Source organism: Schistocerca piceifrons, chromosome 3 (genome assembly GCF_021461385.2).
Source record: "Schistocerca piceifrons isolate TAMUIC-IGC-003096 chromosome 3, iqSchPice1.1, whole genome shotgun sequence".
Classification (NCBI taxonomy): Eukaryota; Metazoa; Arthropoda; class Insecta; order Orthoptera; family Acrididae; genus Schistocerca; species Schistocerca piceifrons.
In genome coordinates, this window is record NC_060140.1 from 661370181 (window position 1) to 661394544 (window position 24364).

Below are 24364 nucleotides of genomic sequence, written 5' to 3' on the forward strand. Positions count from 1 at the left end.
GTTACAAAATGTGTTCATTTTGGATTGAAACCTCATGCCAAATTGTCATGTCAGTGAAGAAAATGTAGCATATTGTACAAAGGTTTGTCATAAATAAAACATTTATCATTTACAACCAAAAAGCGCCTTATGCACATACTTATATCCGTATATTTAATGCTCAGAAATGAGAAGCACAATATTCAGTAGAATGCACATTACCACATCATTCAACCTGACTTGTTCCATTCATTGATCATCAATATAGCTAAACACGTCTGATGAGAATTATTATTATTATGTAGTATTCTGCCTAGTGGCAGGTCTGTGTCTCCGTACGGAGAATTTCTGATGCCAGTGTTCCCTGTCTTCAGCTTCTTCCTTCAGTCTGCTGTATCTCTTTCCATCTTTCATAGATTCCAAAAGTTGAATTCTTCTTCTTCCTCGTCCTACCGTTCCTTTCAAAAATGGTTCAAATGGCTCTGAGCACCATGGGACTCAACTGCTGTGGTCATCAGTCCCCTACAACTTAGAACTAATTAAACCTAACCAACCTAAGGACATCACACACAACCATGCCCGAGGCAGGATTCGAACCTGCGACCGTAGCAGCAGCGCGGCTCCGGACTGGAGCGCCTAGAACCGCACGACCACCGCGGTCGGCTACCGTTCCTTTAATTTTCCTTCGATTAATTCGTGTATTAGCTCTCCGTGTCTAAGTATGTGTCCGATTCAGTTGGCCTTCCTCTGAAGAATTGTATTCAGAATGTATCTCTTCTCTCCTACTCTACTCAGTACATCGTTATTCGTCATCCGATCGGTCCACTTGATCTTCTCCATTCTCCTCCATCTCCATATTTCAAAACTTTCAAGGTATTTTTGTCCTTTTTTTCTCACGGCCCACTTCTCTGCTCCATACAGTGCAATGCTCGAGATGTAGCACTTCACCAGTTTCTTCCTTAATTCCAAGCTTAATTTGGTGGTCAGCAGATTCCTCTTTTTATTGAATGCAGTTTTGGCCATAGCGATTCTTGCTAGAATTTCACTCGCGCATTGGGCATCCTTTATCACCAAATTTCCCAAGTGCTTGAACTGTTTCACATCCTCCAGTTCTCTATTATCAACGGTTATCCAGATGAGGAGTGTAATCTGAAAAATGTACCCGACTCATACAATTATAATTGGTGGTGATTTTGATTTACCCTCGATATATTGGCTAAAATAGATGTTTAAATCCGGAGGTACGCATAAAACATCATCCGAAATTGTGCTAAAAGCATTCTCTGATAATTATTTCGAGCAATTAGTTCAACAGCCCACACGAATAGTAAACGGTTGTGAAAACACACGTGATCTCTTAGCAACAAATAATCCTGAACTAATAACAAGCATCAAAACGGATACAGGGATTAGTGAACACAGGGTTGTCGTAACCAGACTGAATATTGTAACCCCCAAATCCGCCAAATATAAATGAAAAATGTACCTGTTCAGAAAAGCAGATAAAAGCTCGCTTGACGCCTTCCTGAGGGACAATCTCCACTCCTTCCAAATTAACAATGTAAGTGTAGACTAGATGTGGCTTGAATTGAAAGAAATAGTATCGGTATCAATTGAAAGATTTATACCAAATAAATTAGCAAACGACGGAGCTGATCTTCCTTGGTACCCAAAACGGGCCAGAACACTCTTGCAGAAACAACGAAAAAAGATATGCCAAATGGAACGGACACAAAATCTCTGAGATTGCCGATCTTTCACGGAAGTTCGAAATTTAGCGCGGACTTCAATGCGAGATGCTTATAATAGTTTTCCCAACGAAACTTTGACTCGAAACCTGGAAGAAAATACAGAGAAATTCTGGTCGTATGTGGAGTATGCTAGCGGCAAGACACAATAAATGCCTTCTCTGAGGGACAGCAATAGAAATATTATCGACGACAGTGCTGCAAAAGCAGAGTTACTAAAAACAGCCTTCCGAAATTCCTCCACCAAAGAAGACGAATTAAATATTCCATAATTCGAATCAAGAACGGCTGCAAACATGAGTAACGTAGAAACAGATATTCGGAGTAGTGAAGCAACTTAAATCACTTAACAAAAGCAAGTTTTCCGATCCAGAGTGTATACCAGTTCCTTCTACAGTATACTGATACAATCGTACGTTCGACGAAAGATCCGTACCCAAAGATTGGAAGGTTTCACAGGACACACTAACATTCAAGAAAGGTAGGAGTAGTAATCCATTAAATTACAGAACCATATCATTAACGTCGATATGCAGCCGGATTTTGGAAATTCGAAAATTATGGATTACTTCGAAGTGAACGGTCTATTGACACACAGTCAACACGGATTTAGAAAACATAACTAGCTCTTGACTCAGGCACAGTGTTGAGTGCTATTGACAAGGGATTTCAAATTGATTCCGCATTTCTAGATTTCCAGAAGGCTTTTGACACTGTACCACACAAGCGGCTTGTAGTGACATTACTTATGGAACATCGTCTCATTTATGTGACTGGATTTGTGATTTCCTGTCAGAGAGGTCACAGTTCGTAGTAATTGACGGAAAGTCATCGAGTAACACGGAAGTGATTTCTGGCGTTCCCCAAAGTAATGTTGTAACCCCTTTTCTGTGCCTTACCTGTATAAACGATTTGGGAGACAATCTGAGAGTCATCTTACGTTGTTTGCAGATGTCGCTGTCGTTTATCGTCTAGTGAAGATCAAAACAAATTGCAAAACGATTTATAAAAGATATCTGCATGGTGAGTAAATTAGCAGTTGATCCTAAACACCGAAAAGTGTGAGGTCATCCACATGAGTGCTGAAAGGAATCCGTTCAACTTCGGTTACACGATAAATCATTCAGATCTAAAGGCCGTAAATTAAACTACATACCTAGGAATTAAATTACGAACAAATTAAATTGGAAGAAAATGTTGTGGGGAAGGCTAACTAAAGACGGTGTTTCATTGGCAGGACACTTAGAAAATGTGTAACAGATCTACTAAAGAGACTGCCTACACTGCGCTTGTCCACCCTCTTTTAGAATACTGCTGCGCGGTAGAACTGACGGAGTAGATCGATAAAGTTCAAAGAAGTGCAGCACGTTTTGTATTAGCGCGAAATAGAGGAGACAGTATCACTGAAATTATACAGGATTTGGTGTGGACGTCATTAAAACAAAAGCGTTTCTCGTTGCGGCTGGACCTTCTCACGAAATTTCAATCACCAACTGTCTCCTCCGAATGCGAAAATATTTTGTTGACGCCGACCTACATAGGGAAATCAGAGCTCGCACGGAAAGATATAGGTGTTCGTTTTTTCCGCGCGCTGTACGAAATTGGAATAATAGAAAGTTATTGTGAAGGTGTTTCGGTGAACCTTCTGCCAGGCACTTAAATGTGATTTGCAGAGCATCGATGTAGATGTATCAAGTTGGTGTATAAGCTCTTGGGTGTTTGTTTTGTATGTCGGGTGTATTGTGGTTGCTATGGGTTTATTTATCGCATGTTATTTTTTATTTCAGTTCATTGTTGTTATTTGAGTTTAAATAGTGTCATTTTGTCGTTTCGATGAAGCGAGTGGAGCTGCGGATGCTAGAAAATGGAGCGCTCAGTGGAGGAACCAGAACATTTCCGACATGTTCTTCTGCTTGAGATCAGTAGAGGGCTGACAGCAGCGGAGACAGCCGCAAACACTGCTCCGTGTATTGGGATAATGCCACTGGACAGATTACGGCTAGAAAATGGTTTTCTCGTTTTAAAGAGGATGGTTTTTTCACAAGTGACTCTCCATGTTCAGGATGACCTTCGGGTTTGATGAAGAAAGTCTAAACGCAATAGTCCACGATGATGCACGTCAGTGTACTCGAGGAGTGGCAAATGTGATGAACTTTATTGTTCATTCTACCATCGTGCGACATTTACATGCAATGCGGAAGGTTCAAAAAACGAGTGTATGGCTACCGCTTGTTCTAAGCTAAACCCACCTAAACCAGCGGATGCTCATATGTGCATCTCTGTTCTCTCGTCATTCATATTTATACGTCTCCTTGGAAAAATTAATGAATTACTGTGCTGGTAAACCCCTTACTTTATTTGATTTTCAAACCGCTCAGCAAAACTGAACGTACTCAGACATTTCTCTCTTTACTTATTCTGATCATCACTAAACTGACACACAATGTTTTTGAGCGCAACGCAATCTGATTTTCAATAATCCCTACAAGACAATGGCCCCGACTAACATTAACCTATACGTTTCACGAATCACTTACCTCACAAAAATCTTCGTTACTCGAACTACTGCAATACAGCGAGCGCCAATACTGGCAGCTAAATAAAAGATTCTAACTACTAAAGGCACTAATTACTGATAGGCATAGTTAGCAAATGAAAGATTTTGATAAAGAACAAACAATGTATTTACCTTAATAGTGTTCAAAAGTCATAAATATATATCAGTTCATGATATACAGTATTACAAATTTACTCTTTCTGATGGACACACGTCCAGATCGTCCGCTCTCAAAACTCCGCCATCTCACTCCCCACATCCACCACTGCTGGCGGCTCACCTCCAACTGTGCAAAGCTAAGCGCTGTTCACATCCAACTGCCCAACACTACAATAGCGAATATTCCAACAATGCCAACCAGCCACAGACTGCACACAGGACAGCCAGTGATTTTCATACATGGCGTTACCAATATAAAAACCTAAACAGCCTACTTACAATATCTTGCGTCGTTACTGGTGAGGACAAAGTGGTGGTAAGTTCCTATGGAACCAAACTGCTGAGGTCGTCGGTCCCTAGACTTACACACTGCTTAATCTAACTTTAACTAACTTACGCTAAGGACAACACATACACCCATGCCCGATGGAAAACTTTAATCTCCGGCAGGGGGAGTCGTGCGAATCGTGGCAAGGCGCCCCAGACCGCACGGCTACCCCGCGCGGCATGTGAGGACAAATGGTATATTTGTCCTAACATAAGGAAAAGAAAGGACATGATGTCATTTTGCAATTAGTGGTTCATTTCTTCTCTCACTTTTCATCCTGGGAGAGTAGCTGTTATTTTTACAAAGTTGGTGTTGAGGAAGAAAGCGACGCATCTGGACAGTGCCGTTGTGACGCGCCCGCTCCACTCATCGCCTGCCTCGGCGTGTGTTGCAGAGAACACGGGGCAGGTGTTCGGCGTGCCGCTGAGCCAGTGCGTGGAGACCGAGCGCGTGAGCAGGCTGGCGCTGAGGGGCAGCCGCAGCGGGGACCTGCGCCAGCAGTCGCGGCACGGCAGCCGCTCCTCCTTCAGCAGCCTCATAGAGGGCGCCAGGCCCGAGGAGGTGAGTAGCGCTGGCGAGGGCGAGACCGGCGGGAGAGCTGTGCCAGTCTTCCTGTCTTCCGCTTACTGGGTAGCACTCAGTTCACAAGACTTCGTGCAAACGTGACGTCATTTTGACGTCACATGCTGTATCCGGCGCCCACGAGAAATACGGGTCCTGCAACGAACTTCTGACGTCACACTAGTCGCCTTGGCCGCCACACTTCGCAAACGCTCGGCTCCGTGCAGGGCCCACCGGAAATGAATAAGTAACTGGAAAGAGGCCCACTAAAGACCTTGACTTTGTTATTTGCTATCGAGAACTTGCGTGCATTTAAACACTCAGCCAAGAATTATTAGACTTGTCTGAAATAGTTACTCGTAAGAGTTGTAGTGTCACATACTGTGACGTACGTACCACGGCTTGTCTTTCTCGTGGGCCTCACTGTATCGAAGATGGAAAGAGTTGTATATCGACTTTCGTGATCGTACGGTTCACAGCACGTTACGCGAACATGACGTTCAAAACAATAACATTCGTTTGAATTACAGAGCACTGGGGGATACACTTTTTTCTTTGCTGCAGGATACGTAAATCTCGAAGTTCCGTTGTTTGTAAATGTGTTAACTTGTGCTTCGTGGGGTATGAGCTGTGGATAAGGGGGACATAAAAGTGTTTGCAAGAATTAATTCCGAAACACACTGAAAAAGTTGTACTAACTACTTTCCTAATTTTTCACGATCAACCACGAATGTGAGACGACTTGCTGATTTACAAGCTGAAGCCAGTAGAACTTAACATATATTCAACACTGTTCATTAAAATGTCTCGACAGTGTAACTTTACTTTTAGAAACTCTGATAACTAGTTTCAGTAGCTGGTCTGTAATTAAAAAGGGTGGATAGCCTTTCTAATACACTAATTAAACCAGCAGCTCATATAACTTAGCGATAAAGTTCTATGAAGAATGTTGTTTCAGAACATTAACGCGTCGGTATTGACACAATTTGTTGTAATAAACTGACGAAAAATGTCATATTGGCGGTTAAAGATGTACTTTAATTGAAGACATTCTTGTTTGGTAAAGAAGTATTCTAAAAGAGCCAGCTGGTAAATTGTTTCTTATAGTTTATAGATGGTTAGATTAACTTACGCTTCAATTATTTCTAAATTTGTCAGTCTTTTCTATGCTTTTTATTCTGAGTAGTAGTTTGTTTTATCACATCAGCAACATGTTTTGAATATTTACAAGCATTTGTGTGTTTCGTGCTTAACTTGTGAATTATTGGCAGAGAGAGAGCACTCTTATGTGTATATAAAACTAAACTAAACTCCGCCCGAACACGCCATGGAGGTCCAACGGTACCGACCGGCCGCCATGTCATCCTCAGATCACAGTCGTCACTGAAGGCGGATATGGAGGGCCATGTGGCCAGCACGCCGCTCTCCCGGTCGTATGTCAGTTTACGAGACCGGAGCCGCTACTTCTCAATCAAGTAGCTCCTCAGTGTGCCTCACAAAGGCTGAGTGCATCCTGATTGCCAACAGCGCTCGGCAGACCAAGTGATAGCCCAGCCCGACAGCTCTTAACATTGGTGATCTGACTGGTACCAGAGTTACCACTGCGGCAAGGCCGTTGGCCTCTGTGTATATAACATCAAATATTACAGAACATACTTCCATTAAATTAATAAGGAAGTCTCAGAATATTTCAGAAAGGCGAAGGGGAAAAAATGGGAAACGGCTAGACGCGTACACGCCACTTTATGCTTCATAACTCAACACACATAACTGCTACATCACGATGACCTGACGGAATCTGTCTTTATGCTGTAATTTAGATCACACGGCAGATTTAACTGCTGATATGCCATTATGCGACATTTATTTATACAAATCTTACCATGAACGACCTGTTTATAAATCTCCGATATCCGTTGCCTTGAAACTCCATACCTTCCTAACACGCAAGTTATAATACGGAAACTTTCAACTACGAAATCGAGTATAGAGACTCCCAAACACCCCACATCGAACGCTAACTAACGAAAGTCGATGCAAGTTCTTGTTCTCTTCGATACTTAGCGTGACGTCAAAATACAGACACATGTGCATGAAATATGAAGTGAGAGTTACCCCTTCTTACCACAAGAAGACTTTGCCTCCGCGCGCGATTTCAAACGCATGCCGCATGTCACAGAAACATTTCGCCGAAGTAGCGCCATAAAGAATCAACCGTTAACGGAAAGACGTGTATCGCTGAAATGGTTTATGTGGCAGTCCCGCCGCCTACACGGTTCGCACGCGTAAAACACTAGCGTTCTCGCTGCTACTTCGCTGCGATGTTACAGTTTTTTAGAGGTCGGAGAGCGAGTGATGCAGCAAATATGTTATTTGATAAGACTTCCGATTTTTGTCGATTTCTACAGCTTGAGATCTCGAGCGAACCGCGACGGCGGAGCAACAAAGTAAAACAGCCGGAGGGGATGTGTAATTTACTTGGCCAGTACTTTTGCTGCTCCCAATTTTCGGCTGGTTCGACCTACTGCGTAAATAGATACAAAAATATTTTGTGTAAATAAGCCTTCGATGGCCGACTGATAATATTACGAGAGTCTAGTCGTCGAACCTATAGTCACCTATACGTTTTTCGTCCATGAGTTATTAATAATTTTATAAAGGCCAAATTAAATCTTTATTGCAGATCATACTAAAACCAATGTACATCAGCTACCACACACAATAAGATAATACATTTTATTTTAGCCTCACAATTTTAAAAAGATTATGCAATTTGTAATTTACATACCACAAATATTAAGTTAATTTGTTGTGTGCAATACTTTTTAAACAATATATACGGCTCTGAAAAACCTAAGGACGAGATAGAAAAAGTAACGTTTTAACTACAGGATGGAAAATAATGAAAGTGCGGGAGCATGTTGTCAGAACTCTCCCACTATTTCACAGGAAGCTGGACGTCACGTGGTGCGAGGTCAGGTCGCTATAGCTCCAAATAGTACTGGCCGTGCAACACGAGGCAGTTGTAGGAACGGGAAAAGGCAATGTATGCCAGTCAGTGAGCACTTCCGGTGCACTGAGGTAGTGTTCTTCATTGCAGTACGGCCCCGCAGACATGTGCACGACACACCCGGAAGAATCATCGGGAAACTGGAATGAGGAGAAAGTGCGACGAGTGTAGCCCAGGACTTTGGTATTGCTCACAGCGTCCGCACCACAGGTACTGCTGCCGTGTTCCACCACGGTCGACTACAGATGATGGCTGTATTGTGCAACAGGTAAAAGGGACCCACGTCAAACAGAGGGTGTAACTGCAACCACATGTAATAAGGCAACAAAGCACGCAACCGCACGCTAGAGAGTGGCACGACGACTGTGTGGTGTGGTCTCTTCGCCCGACGACCAGTACGCCGTGTTTCGTTGACACCAGCCCATCGGCGCCACCGATTGCGATGCTGCCAAGAGCAAAGGAACTGCACCAGCGACGAAAGGGGTCGCTTGCTCTTCTCGGATGAGAGCACATTCAGTCCGAGAAGTGATTCGGGATGTACTCCCGTATGACGAGAGGTGAGAACACACAATGCACCCAGGAACATTGTCGAACTTGATCGTTTTGGCGGTCTAGATGTTATGAGTCCGGATTTCATTTTTATGGATAACGGTGCTCGTCTGCATCGAACTGCGAAGGTGAGGGAGCACTTGGAACGAGAGGACATTCGACGAGTGGACTAGCCTCCCCGTTCTCACGACTTAAATCGAGTCGAGCACGTGTGGAATGCGTTGGGGAGATTTTCTGCAGCACCTCCACATGGACCAGCGACCATCCAGAAGTTGTAAGCTGCACTGACAAAATTCTCCTGGGGCTATATTAACAAAACAAGGACTAGAATAAACTCTGGTCCAAAAACTAAGTAGCAGATCAAACTTAAGGAAATTCTTCAGACATTCAACTTTCTAATATTTGGTCCTCAATAACAATTCATAGTAATGAACTTATCTGCTCCAGAACTTAAAACGCAGTTCAAATTCCGCAAATTACGTTGTCTAATATGTCCAGTACAATACTCAAATACTCAGCTGTGTAGATAGCCAGGGCTATGAAATTTCTTAAAGCGTCAATAACATCCTTAAAAGCGCTTACATATTTGAAAACAACTAGTGTGTTAAGAACAATAAGGAGATTATTTACAGCATAGATGTTCAGATGTGTGTGAAATCTTATGGGACTTAACTGCGAAGGTCATCAGTCCCTAAGGTTACACGCTACTTAACCTAAATTATCCTAAGGACAAACACACACACCCATGCCCGAGGGAGGACTCGAACCTCTGCCGGGACCAGCCGCACAGCCCATGACTGCAGCGCCTTTAGACCGCTCGATTTACAGCATAAAACCTATTCTCATTACATCCTAATTTGCATCACTGGATATAATTATTCTTCACAGAAACATTCCAGTTGCTGAAATAGTCAGTATAAAAAAAAAAAAACCACAAGAGATGTACCCAACAAAAACACACAGGGTTTACTAAGCTGATACTTGTTTTTAATTACGTCTCCTTCAATAACAGAATGAACATACAGAAGGATGGACTAGCAAAGGTAATCAGTGTCGTAGAATTATTAGCTGACATCATCATCAGTGATCTTGAAAGAGTTTTTAAACAACACCCACCTTTAGGACAAAATTAGCCACTGCAAAAGATGCTTAGATGCACGTTGTTGGTATTCGACAGGACACCACAAGGGTAGGAAATACAGTCTCGAGCTCAGTAAATGAACATGAACATTAAATTTACTACTGAGGACAGCCACAAACAGCCTTTAACTTTTTAGGTCTATTTGCAACGACAATAAGAAGGAAACTTTTTCAAATATACGGAAAACTCACACCAACAGATGCAATCAACAGCAAATCTTGTGAACCATAGCAACACATTATGGCAGCGCTTAGATCAATGACGTACGCCTAACAAACATCCCCACGACCCATCTGAAAAGAACCAAAGCTCAATATTATACATCTGAGATGGAAAAGTGAGTACCTTAATTACGTACTCCTTTAGCAGATTCATGGAGACCTTCAGACACAGAAAACTGTTTTATAAGAGCTATCGCGTAATAAGATTTGTTTTCTGAATACAAACTTATTTTAGATGTGTGTGTGTGTGCGTGTGTGTGTTTGGCGAGTTGTGAGGCTCAGATGCAGAAAAGTAAATGTAGTCTTGCTGGACTTCGTTTTTTTTTTTTTTTTTTTTTAGGTCGAAACTATGGTTTCATAGAGATCGCAAGCTTTCAGAGCCTGTAAGCTTTTGGGAAAAATTAAAATTTATAGTTACATCACATGTATCTGGTTTCCGGCTTAAAGGCTGGTTTTCTGTTATGTCAAGATGCTTCCAGATCCATGAACTGCCATGAGTTTCGCAGACAGGACACTAACGAACACCTCGTCCTACGAGAGCAGTCTTACGAGCACGCGACGCAGCGCGGGTCCGCGCCAATATCCGAGCGATCCAACGCGAAGCGGTGCTACGCGGTTTCTCTGTCCTATGTCGCGGTTTCTCTGTCCTATGTGTGTAACGCATCTGCATAATTCCGCTGTCCGCATGCTCACCCATTCCCCCCAGTACACTCATTACGGATAGACGAAGGAGATTTTAAATGGAAAACCCGTATCTTAAGTTCTGAACACTGAAGGCGTGAAAGTAACATTACATACCTGTAACGACATATCGTGGAGAATTTCACTATTTGTGTGTACAATTGAATTGTCAACCCTTCCTAGTCAAGCAGACGCTCGAAAGTTACCCATAACATTTGATTATATCAAGGACGCTATAATTTCTGCAATTGAAGAACAGAAGTAAGTCGCTGGAAATTTGTGTTGAAGAACACTTGACGCTGACTTTAAAGTAAGACAACAAGTACATAACAGATCAGTTCTTTTATTACTTTGTAACCGTAACGATACACATTTTTACATACCTTAAATATTAGTAAGATCTGAATAATCAAGATGTGACACTTGCAACTATTTACTTTCGACAGCTCCTTTAATAACAACGCCTGTACCTGCGTTCTAGCTGCAGTACATATTTTGAAAGCTATAGCTTTACTACACAACATACGTGATCTCGAACCAATAAATGAGGCTGAAGTTACATTTTTACAGGGTATGTACCGAAATATATTAAAAACACCAGAAGACAATTTACACAAGGCCGCGCGGGATTAGCCGAGCGGTCTTGGGCGCTGCAGTCATGGACTGTGCGGCTGATCCCGGCGGAGGTTCGAGTCCTCTCTCGAGCATGGGTGTGGTGTTTGTCCTTAGGATAATTTAGGTTAAGTAGTGTGTAAGCTTAGGGACTGATGACCTCAGCAGTTAAGTCCCATAAGATTTCACACACATTTGAATTTACACAGGAGATACAGTGATTCATCGTGAGCGGCTGTGCAAGTGAGAGAAAATTTTAAGTTGTATTTCGAGCAAAGAATATAAAATACACTGCCTCACAAACGTATTAGATGTACTTACTTGTAGTGCAAGATTATTTTTACAAGTGAGGGAAATTTTGAAACTGTATTTTGTACAAACTCCTATGCAAAGAATTTAATCTACACAGCTTCACAGATGTGTTATACGTACGTACTTCTAGTAACAATTATTTTGGCAACTTCCTCCATTCACGATGCGATATTAAACGGTCATTATAATTTTTAGTCCTCTTGTCTCGTAACACACTGCTTCCCTGAATAGCCCTGGTTAAATTTTCATATTTTGTTACTTGGAATACTAATCGCTAACCACGTTCACTTCTCGTGAATATATCAAACCAACTAATCCCGTCAGCTTCGCCGCGTTGCTTGATGCCCTGCGCCAGTGCGCTCACGTGGGACAGTTACGCTATTGACGACTGACGTATTTTCGTGTAGTCGCCGCTCCGAACCGGATTCGCAACAGTTCGCTCACCAAGGACGACGCCGAAGATAGCTGATATATTTGGCAGTTTCTTGATATCGCTTGAAACTGACATGTAAGATTGACACTAGTGAGACACAGTATTAATAAACTTTAATTTTGACACAATTTCAAAGCCCCAGGAGCAGCATAGTAGCCCAGTCAACGAAGACCAAAAAATATCGATTAGGGGAAAAATTCTGTAGTCCTGTTCGTTAGGGTGTGAGCGAGGGAGTGGGATGGTTATTGGGGGGGGGGGGGGGGAGGCGTTTAAAAGATACCTTTTTATGATTTTCTTGGATAACTTGTTCGCGGCTTCTAGCGAAGATGTTTCCCAGTACGAAATTAAACTACATTACATCTCTTATAAAGAAGGTCCTCTTAATTTTTCTCTAGGACTAATAGTTTCCGCGTTGCAGGGGATGCAAACATCGGAGATTATTAACAGTAGTGTTCAATATGAAATCTGTGTACCACACCTAAGTGCAGTAGAATCATATTAATGGAGAAAACGTATTCTGAGAATGCGCGACGATCTCGAAAAGGAGGGGCGGGGAGAGAGTGAAGGTGTGTGACGGAAGGCAGGGCGCCAGATTGTGATCATCCTCTTCCTTCCTTCGCTGGTCTGCAAACTGTAGGCGAGACCCATTGACTACTCCGCCACGTCACAAAAAGCAACTACGGGGTGTTTCCTTTCCGCAGCTCGCCTTATGTATCACTGGCGATGTAGTGTGCAGACTCGCCCGCGATGGCGAAAGCGGGAGGGGGGCACCAATTTTCCACAAAGTCCTTTAACGCTACATTAAATACAAATATGAGTTACAAATAATACTAACGCATATGGACATATTCTACGGAGATCTCTGCAGACTGTTCTACACTGCTAGAGGGCAAATTGATTCTTACAAGGGGATGGTCAGACTTGTCATGCCGAAACATGTATTGCTTTTTTTAGCACTGTTATTTAACTGTGCAAAAGGTCCGTATGCAAAATTGTAGCTGCTGACATGAACTGGAAGTCACCTAAAAGAAATCACGAACATGGCTGTGTTTCTTGCTTGGTGCTTGCAGTGACGGCTGGCCACCCCTGGAAATGGCGAGTCGCGAGCGTTGTGCGCATGGTCGGGAAATGCGGCCGTCTTACCGCGGCGTTCACTAAAGAGGAATATCGCTGCACGGTTTTGGTGGAAAGGGAAAACGAATATTCGTTTCTGTGGCATGCACGTCCTTTTAATTTCTGGTACGTATTTCGAAACACACCGTCCTGAAACTGGTTAGAGATGTGAAAGATGTTCTGTACATGCTCATCTATACTCCGCAAGCCACTATACGGTGAACATTCAATCTCCCCTCACAGGTGATGGCGAACCCTGTAAATGTTTAGCTACTTGCCATGGAGATATACCACAGACGCCAAATGAAGCAATCAACAGAAAACACGCGTGAAGACTGTGTTGTACGAAATGGTTGTTAAACTTCTAGACGAGCATGTAAATGGCGCAGACATGTGGCTAGAAACAACTGAAACACTCGATATTGCAGACTGTGAATCTACAGACGACGAAGACACCGACGAAAAGTAGCACTCATGAAGACTCTTCGATTGATAGTGCCACGTACCATTATCAATTATCTCCGAAACTAACACCAGCAACTACAATTACCTTATCAGACAAAGAAAAAGCGGTGACGTATTGGTTGAACGAAAGTGGTAAGAAACGCCTACATGTCAGTACTGTTCAAAATAAGTATCGCTTTGCCAGTACTGAACGTGAATTGTACAGATGGAAAAAGGAAGTCGCTGGACGACGTAAGAGTCGACTGGAAATTGCGACGGAGATAAATGCGCGACTTTTTGAGCTATTTACCGATGCCAGACAACAGTCATTTAGTGTCAGCGATACAACTTTGCGTGATTGGGTGTTAGAGATTGCCAACGCGATAGGCGCTAAAGAATTTACAGCTTCTGAAAGTTGGATTAGTCGCTTCAAAAGATCACATAAAATTGCGGCAAGAAAAATAACAAAATATGTTTCGAGAAACAGGTCGGAAAATGAAGTGACACAAATCGAAATGATAGAAGCTTTTCTTACGAATGCAAAAAATAAGATCGATAGTTTTAGTGAATCGTACGTGTACAATGCAGATCAGTCAGGTTGCGTGCGAAAAGAACACTGTCATTCAAAGGGGAAAAACATATTGAGGTGATTGCGCAGTCCACCCATTCATACACTATAAAGCCCATAATTAGTCTGGATGGTTCATTGCTGCCTAAATTATATGTGTGTCTTCGAGAACCAACTGGACGTTTTGGACCACGTGTCGGAAGAATAATGTTGTACGTAAACAATCTTGTGGTAGACGCATCGAAGTCTGGAAAAATGGGAAATGAAACCGTTACACTTTTCATCCGTCATGCTTTTCTTCCGTTCTGCGGGAACAAATCTCTTCTCCTTCTAGATTCGTGGTCAGGTCATAAAAGGACTGAGTCATTAAAAGCTGTATTTCGAGCCCACCCTGACAAAGAAGTAGTGATACTTCAGATTCCACCCGGCACGACGAACGTAATTCAACCTTTAGACGGAGAATTTTTCCGTCAGTGGAAGGCATTTTACAGAAAAGTAACAGAGAAAATTATTGTGTGCAGATCACTGCAATTTCCTGTCTATCACCGTGACAATATTCTCAAGCTGCAATCAGTAGTACATTATCAATTTTCTTCCCCACGGTTTCAGAATTTGATTAAATATGCGTGGCACTCCTCGAAATATATTGATACTAGGCCTGATTCATTCTTAACACCAGCCCAGTTTTGTCTACGGACATCTAACAACGTCTGTGATTCGCAGGGCTGTCATATGTCGTCTTTGCTTGTATGTTCTTGGTGAACAAAAAACCTATGTTTTGAACATTGTATCAATATTTCGCATTTTTGCGGTAATTACAAGAAATAAAATTTGGACGTGTTCTAAACCGTATATTTATTTGTGTCTATTTCATAGCTATTTGGAAAGAATGTTGTAGATAACATATCAGCCATATTTGTCAACGAATGTACAATTATCATACAATCGCTTTCACTGGGGTAATCAGCTCTCTCACTGCTGTGGCAAGAGAGCGGCGCGTAGCTGACACCACCTTGTCCCTACATGCCGTTGGTATAACGTAGCGAGAGAGGTCAGGGTTGTACAAGAGGCAATTATAAGCGCGGAAACCATGCGACAATAATGTCTTACTTCATAAAATTGTTTACAGACTTCCAGGTCATGTCAGCAGCTAACATTCTGCATACAGACTTCTTGCAATGTTAACCCACAGTGGTAAAAAAAGCAACGCAGGTTTCGACATGACAAGTCTGACCACTCCCTTGTTAGTCGTCCTGCGTCATCCTGCACGGCAATTGTAGCGTTCATCCAAGAAAGGCGACTCCTCCAGCCACGAGCGCTGCTTTCGCTGACTATAACTCCCCAGCCTTTCATGTCCAGATCTCTAATGCGAGTAGACAAAATTACTTCACTGAGGTCGTGTTTTGTATAGTGGAGTTATTTTCAGTTTATTAAGAGAGTACTTATTTGTAGGAGTGGGCTTTTGTGTAAAATACGTTTCATCAACAATGACTGAGATGTGTTTAATTTGTAAGTGTGATGTTATCAGTGATCTATGTAATATTGGTGGGAAAGAGACTGGACTAGTAAATGTGGCACCTTGCTGCTCTCGGTCGTTGACAACGTGTTGTAAGACCGCGTTGTAGGCACTTGGTGGTAAATCAATGAATGACTAGGAATTACTGCACGTCCTTCGCCTTTAATTGTTACTGGTGGATACATAAATCTCTTCCATTTGGGAACTGCTGTCAGTTAGAGAGTGGGCTCCACTGAGTGAACCCACTTAACCACACATCCGCGATATACCTTACAAGGCAGGTGTGACTTGGTCTAACGAAATGGAACTGATGGTGTTCAAGTCTAGAAAAGTAATATGTTGTAATACACTGCTTGACTTACGTTGGAATATCCGTAGTTCCAGAGTACCTAGGTGGCCTACTTCTGTTGCAGAAGGAGCAAATTTAAGTTTCTGGGCCTCTTCATACTTTCGAAGACCTGAGGTTGGGGTGAGGAATTTGACGTCTCTCTTGTGAAAAGTATTCCAGCCATTGATAGTGAGGACAATGACACTGTCGAACACACACTGATAGCATATTATACTTGTGATAGTTCTTCATTGTAGTAGACGGTTGACAGCTCCAGCTGTTAAGTTTTTCCTACTTAATAACTCACTTAAAAACCGCAAATAAGTACTCACTTAAAAATTTACAAATAACTTTACTATATAAACCCGAACTTAGTGGAATTGTTGTGTCTACTCACATCAGAGAACTGCACAGGAAATTCTGGGGAAGCATAGTCTGTCTGTAAACTGAAATGCTAGCAGCTTTCGTGGTAGGGGAAGCTGCCTTTTCCATAAGAACGCCACAACTGTCATACAGGATCCCTAAGAATCTGTTTCCCCTCTAGCACTGTACAACACTGTACAGAGATTTACGTAATGCTGTCCATGTGCATTTCTTGCGGTGTTATTATTAGTAACTCATATCCGTATTACATGTAGTGTTAAAGCACTCTGTGGAAAATAAACACGCCCAGGTCATGCCTGCGCAAGACGTCGCCAGTGATTCACAAGGCGATCTGCGGACAGGTCGGTATAACTTTGTGAAACACCCTGTAGTTGTTTCTTTTGACGTAGTGTGGGGAATCTTCGGGTTGCAGACCTATGACGGATGGAAATGCATGACCACAATCTGGCGACCTACCTCCCTCACGCTTCTACCCCCCACACCCTATCAATCCTGTTACCCCCAGAATACTACTTTTCCCTTGACACCGGGGTTACTGCACTTAGATGTGGTACACACTTTTAATATTTCCTCATAACCCACTTCATTTAACAGTAAACATTAACTACGTTTCACTAAAATTTTTAATGATTTGCGATCTCTTCATCCCGTGTAACGCGGAAACTGTTGGCCTTACAGAAGAATGAATTGGACCTTTTTTGTAGGAAATTTAATCAAGTTTAATTTTGTACTGAGAAACATTTATCGCTAGAAGCCGCGATTTGATTTTCGAGTTATTCGAGAAAAATGTAAAAAAGTGACCTTTAAACTCCCCCCCCCCCCCCCCAACCCCTCATTCATTCCTCATTGGTCCGTATTTTTAGTATGGTGTTCCTGGTACTCCCTCCTACCACTGTACAATATTTTGCGACAGCATGAATTTCCCCCTGATTTTTCTTATAATATGACCTGTAACACGATCGATATCAATGTTGATACCACAGACGAGCATAATCCTCGATTAATCATCACGTGATAATTGTAATGCTCGCCTGCTACACTGATTTGTTAGCACTGCCACTGCCGCCCTACAAAGGTGCAACAATGAAGCAAGAGTTATTGACTGAGTAACTAGGTTAAAAAAAAAAGAAGAAGAAGAATTGTCGTTGAGATACTGGCATATCCATAGTTATTCAATCGACAACTACATCATGGGCATAAAGCGAAATTTTAAGCAAGATGAAAGCGAATCGCCGGCCTGTGTGGCCGAGCGGTTCCAGGCGCTGCAGTCTGGAACCGTATGACCACTACGGTCGCAGGTTCGAATCCTGCCTCGGGCATTGATGTGTGTGATGTCCTTAGGTTAGTTAGGTTTAAGTAGTTCTAAGTTCTAGGGGACTGATGACCTCAGATGTTAAGTCCCATAGTGCTCAGAGCCATTTGAACCATTTGAATGCGAATCATGTAAGTCCAAAGAGTAATCAAATGCAAGAAGATTCATGCCTCGGGTGCAAAGTGTTCTACTGAAGTAAAGGGGTTTCCTCTTGCACTTTGATGTGCGTGCGTGTTTGCCAGGTATACCAGTCGTATAGCGCGTCTTTGGAGTACACTAAAGTTTATAGTTCGCAAACAGATCCATTGTTTTGGCTGACACAGTAAGCGCCAGCTGCAAGCAGCATGCCGCACACCAGGGGACCTGATATTTCTGCTTTCATTCCGCCTGCGCGCATCGCTGGAATCTTCGTGTCTGTAAATATTACTTTTGTTTTTACAAATGACGTGGCTCTGCTATTTTTAGCTGCTGGGCCACAGTATTTCACATTGCCTCTTGTAATTGAATGTTTTGAAAAAGGAAGTAAGAATACGGTTTAACGTCATTAGAGAAGGAGCATTGATGAAGGGTAGGGAAAAAAATCGGCCGTGCCCTTTCAAAGGAACCAGCCCGGCATTTGCTTGTAGTGGATGTTTCAAGTAAAGGGAGGTGATAGTGCAGCTAATGGTCGTAAAGCTGCTACAGCCATGTCTAAAAATTAAAAATTAAAAAAATTAAAAAAAGTTCAAATGGCTCTAAGTACTATGGGACTTACATCTGAGGTCATCAGTCCCCTAGACTTAGAACTACTTAAACCTAACCAACCTAAGGACATCACACACATCCATGCCGGAGGCAGAATTCGAACCTGCGACCGTGGCAGCAGCGCGGTTCCGGACTGAAGCGCCTAGAACCGCTCGGCCACAGTGGCCGGCAATCATGTCAGACTTTTATTCATTACGATCTGACAAATTTCATGTGATCTCGACCGTAAGACAGGTTAAATTTCTTAGTGTAAAATAATGAGGAGAAAACTGAATCTCCAAAGGTCTCTTCGCAAATATCAGTTCAGCTCCACTTTAAGCAGGCGCTAACATGAGTGAGTATGACAATCATTGCCAGATTCATGGCAATTATTTCTTGCTCGAAATTGGTAACGAATTAAAAAATTCTAAAATAGGCAAATGGAAGGTTAGCTCATATGCAAACATTACATGTAGGGAGACAGATGAACACACACACCCCCATAAAGATACAGCACGAGAAAAAAGACGAGGAAGAGTTCAGGTAAGAAAATGAAACTCCTACAGCCGTCCGTATGATGTCATTTATTGTATGGCTACCAGTTTTGGTGCTTCAGTGCACCATCTTCAGGCTTGTATGCATAAACAGTAATGATAGCATCATCAACTTACCAACCATGCAATACAAGACAGAAAAAAAAGAATGCCGTGCGGGATTAGCCGAGCGGTCTCAGGCGTTGCAGTCATGGGCTGTACGGCTGGTCCCGGCGGATGTTCGAGTCCTCCCTCGGGCATGGGTGTGTGTGCATGTCCTTAGGATAATTTAGGTTAAGTAGTGTGTAAGCTTAGGGACTGATGACCTTAGCAGTTATGTCCCATAAGAATTCACACACATTTCTATTTCAGAATAAGAATCAAGGACAGGACTCTACTGTTGATGAAACAAACAGGAACATCCATTATAACATATCTAAAGTATACTATTACGAATTTCCGCTCCACCCATTGTACAAATATACTATTCATTAAGAACTTCATTAATTAAATATTCCACGATTTTATTGACCAGCTGGACGATACATTATCTGCACATTCCTGAGGTAGCCTACTAAGAGACAAAAATAACCACAGAAAATGATAAATGTATGAAAGAAACTACGACCTCAGAAATAAGTAAAGCAAAATAACATGCAACTTTACGCAAGTAGTCCTTGCACAAGGACAGCATCACATCAAAGTTATAAAATGCTAAGCTGAAAACTTAATATGGGCGTATTTATGTCAAATGTATAAAATGAATATCCAAAAACGTGTCAGGACACCAAATGTAGAGAATCACCTATGTCATACCATACACTGAAAATACAGAACTCAAGATTATATTTAAGATGAATAACACCGACACATCCATGAGGAAGTAGGGCTTGCTGAGAGACAAAATCTAACCGTCAGTATCTAAGCTGTCAAAATGACAGTATAAATACATCTACGTGTCATACCAAAGTATAAAATGCTGAGGTGTAAACCGCTGAGGGGCAAACTTATGTCACATACATAAAATGAAAGTGCAAGACGCCTCAGAGGACCAAATATAGGACACCACCTATAATCATAACATAGGCAGAATGTATGAATTGTCGTTGCAATCGTGTTTTACAGTCAGTTGTAACAGTACACAATAGTACATCACAAACTGCGTGCATTCCTAGCATCAGCAGTCTCCCCAAGAATCCGCAGTAACGTGACGTGGCGGTAGATGGCAGTACCTTCCAGGGGAACGAAGCATGGAGAGAGACCACAGAGTGAGTTGAGCAGCCATTCAGGATGGATGTTAGCCGACTTGAACAGCGCTCTTATGTGAAGAGTGGAAGGAATGAGCGACAATACCACGAGGAGCTTGTAGAAGCAGTGGGAAATACTGCTCTACCACACCGAACAGTTGCTCGGTGGGTGGATGCATTCAGGCATGGCGGAGCTGGGACCCTATTCTATATTGTTCATACTGATCAGTGCAGTAGGCTAGTCTCGGTAGTGACGTCATTTTCGGTTCTTTATCCGAATTTCCTATTCAGTAAGCTTCTGAGACCTGTTACCGAAGGTCCTCCCACCGATTTTTCGATAATTGTACCGAGAGGTTTTGGATTTCGGAATAGCCCTGTCGTTCGGTTAGCTATGGTTTATTTACATCTATAATTTGTTATTTTAAACAAAATCAAATGGTTCAAATGGCTCTGAGCACTATGGGACTTAACATCTCAGATCATCAGTCCCCTAGAACTTAGAACTACTTAAACCTAACTAACCTAAGGACATCACACACATCCATGCCCGAGGCAGGATTCGAACCTGCGACCATAGCAGTCGCGCGGTTCCGGACTGCGCGCCTAGAACCGCTAGACCACCGCGGCCGGCTATTTTAAACATATTGAGCGGTTTTAGCTTTGGATTTAGTGACTGCGTTATTAAAGAATCACCATAGAACGCATCCGGTTGGAAAGTGAGTTCATAGTAGACTTTAAATGAAACAACAAGTTTACTATTACCAGTCACCGTTTTATTTTTTCCACGGCGCGTTTCGAAGGTTTAAACCTTCATCATCGGGTGGATTTACATTAGTTAGTATTACATATGTGTGTATGTTGTGTTACGACATTTGGAGGAACTTGTGGCACTGCCTAGTGGAGAAACAAGACACTATTTCAGAATATGGTTTTGGATAACTTTTGACAAAAAATTAAACTGATATTTAATGGTAAACTTTAATAAGTAAACTAGAGTACCTCCAGTGGTCACAGGTTCTTTTTCTGTCGTAACACTTCACATGTATACTGCCACATTTGTAAACAAATATGGCGTCTGGAATCAGCTGGGTGCAAGGTTCGTACAGCAGAAGAGAAGACATAATCGCAAAGTGCAAAGAATATACATTGTAACAACATTATTACAGAATAATCGTTTAAACCATTTGGAGGTGTTTGTTTTGAGGTGTCAAATATATGTGTGTGTACTTCAGGTGGTATATAAATCTAATTTTGAAAGGTTAAAACAGCTAAACATTCGTACTCGTTTATGCAATCAGGTGAAATGTTAAAATGGCTTAAACTTCATACTTGCTAATAACAATTAGGTAAAATGTTATAGGCTTCAATTACAATGATCATATTGGCTACAGCAGTAAAATCATACATAGATGACACTCTTTGAAGAAAGCCATTTTAACATTTCACCTGATTGCATAAACGAGTACGAATGTTTAGCTGTTTTAACCTTTCAAAATTGGATTTATATACCACCTGAAGTACACACACATATATTTGACACCTCAAAACAAACACCTCCAAATGGTTTAAACGATTATTCTGTAATAATGTTGTTACAATGTATATTCTTTGCACTTTGCGATTATGTCTTCTCTTCTGCTGTACGAACCTTGCACCCAGCTGATTCCAGACGCCATATTTGTTTACAAATGTGGCAGTATACATGTGAAGTGTTACGACAGAAAAAGGAACCAGTGACCACTGGAGGTACTCTAGTTTACTTATTAAAGTTTACCATTAAATATCAGTTTAATTTTTTGTCAAAAGTTATCCAAAACCATATTCTGAAATAGTGTCTTGTTTCTCCACTAGGCAGTGCCACAAGTTCCTCCAAATGTCGTAACACAACATACACACATATGTAATACTAACTAATGTAAATCCACCCGATGATGGAGGTTTAAACCTTCGAAACGCGTCGTGGAAAAAATAAAAATAAAACGGTGACTGGTAACAGTAAACTTGTTGTTTCATTTAATGTCAGTAACAGTCACGGTAAAGCCTAACCTAAAAATGTTCGCATTTAAAGTCATAGTAGACTATTTTCAAAAATGGTTCAAATGGCTCTGAGTACTATGGGACTAAACATCTGAGGTCATCAATCCCCTACAACTTAGAACTACTTAAACCGAACTAACCTAAGGACATCACACACATCCATGCCCAAGGCAGGATTTGAACCTGCGACCGTAGCAGTTGCACGGTTCCGGACTGAAGCGCCTAGAACCGCTCGGCCACCGCGGCCGGCTCGGACTACACCTCCATATATGAAACATTATGATGCATCAGAAGCATGTTATAAACTACAACGAACTTCTGTAGCTGCACTCGCCACATGCTCTTGAAAAAGCGATTTTTTAAATTTTGTTTTTATGAACCAAATTGTTGAGGTATCATATAGAGAAGTTGGCTATTTCATCATTTGGATCTCTAGGAGCGAACTACAACCACATTCTGTTTATCTTCTTATTCTTTGACACTCTCTTAAACAATTTTTCGGGTTCGTGGAGATGTGTTCCGTTTATGTAACTAATTGAAGGCAGTTTATTCCCATACGTGTTTCGCTTCTTTTATTTGTGAAGCATCATCATGAATAAAGGAAGCGAAACACATATGGCAATAAACTAACTGCCTTCAATTAGTTGCATAGACGAAACGCATCTCCATGAAGTTTGAATCAACTAATTAACGACGGAAAACAGAAAAAATGACCAATTTTTTGTGTGTTTCTATAGATGTATTTGTTCAAAGTGGTACTACACTCCATTCCTAAGTCATATTCCGAAACGTAAAATCCAGAACAAGACGTCGATGTGAATGAGAATAAAATGACATAATGTGACATTTACGGCAGTTTCCAGAACACAGTCAATATTCTATCGTTATTATGCATTCATGGTATCCCGTGGTCAGCGAAATTTGAACAGTATTACGTACTCTAACCACACTTTTCGGTACTGTGAAGAATGGCATGCCTGTGTCGGCTGCAATCCGCTTAGAGTTCGTGCCACCGTGGCGCTGCAGTACGCATGCGCGGATCCGAGGCAGATTGCTTTTCATTGGTTGGCGCAAGGAGAACTGACAACAGCGTTTTGGTTAGCTAGGACCGTTCGGCATCGCTTTCGAAATGCTTACTGAATAATGTTGGAGCTCTGTTTCGAAAACAAGACCGTTTGGTGCTCTCGCTTATCGAACCGATCAGCAAAATGGCGGAAAGATACAGAATAGGGCCCCTGCAACGGCCGACATGCACCAATTTTGGCGGCCTGTCGATGTGCGTATCGGCTGCGCTCGTACCCAGATCTCCCAATGCTTCGAGAACGACAGAAGCCAAATACTGCAGGAATTACAGTGCCATACTGGTATTGAGAAGACAAAAATCTATAGGATTTTAAACAAGAGCTACACATGCGTGAAGTTGCTGCAGGGTGGGTGCCTTATGCACTAAGTGGAAAAGTGGGCACATTACGAAACTTGTCGAGTGCATCTATCGCATTTCAAGGAGGATGGAGACAATATGCTTATGTAAATCGTCACCATAAACGAATTTTGAGCCAGGGCGTGTGAGCCAGTACTAAAATGCTAGTCCGCACAATTGTGTCATCTAGGTTCACCACATAGGCAGAAATTTCGTCGCAATCCATTTCCTGTCAAGTTAATGGTCATCGTAGCCTATGAAATTAGAGGAGTGATTTTGTGCCATATCGCCCGCAGCTCGTGGTCGCGCGGTAGCGTTCTCGCTTCCCGCGCCCGGGTTCCCGTGTTCGATTCCCAGCGGGGTCAGGGATTTTCTCTGCCTCGTGATGGCTGGGTGTTGTGTGATGTCCTTAGTTTAGTTAGGTTTAAGTAGCTCTACGTTCTAGGGG

General features: G+C 42.1%; 1 protein-coding gene across 1 annotated transcript in view; it reads left to right on the forward strand.

Moving 5' to 3' along the window:
* Nucleotides 1–24364, forward strand: part of LOC124788950 — a 462645-nt gene that overhangs the window by 308345 nt on the left and 129936 nt on the right. Inside the window, exon 4 of the mRNA XM_047256237.1 lies at nt 5166–5332. Coding sequence (XP_047112193.1) covers nt 5166–5332 — 167 coding nt within the window. The remainder of the gene's footprint in view (nt 1–5165; nt 5333–24364) is intronic.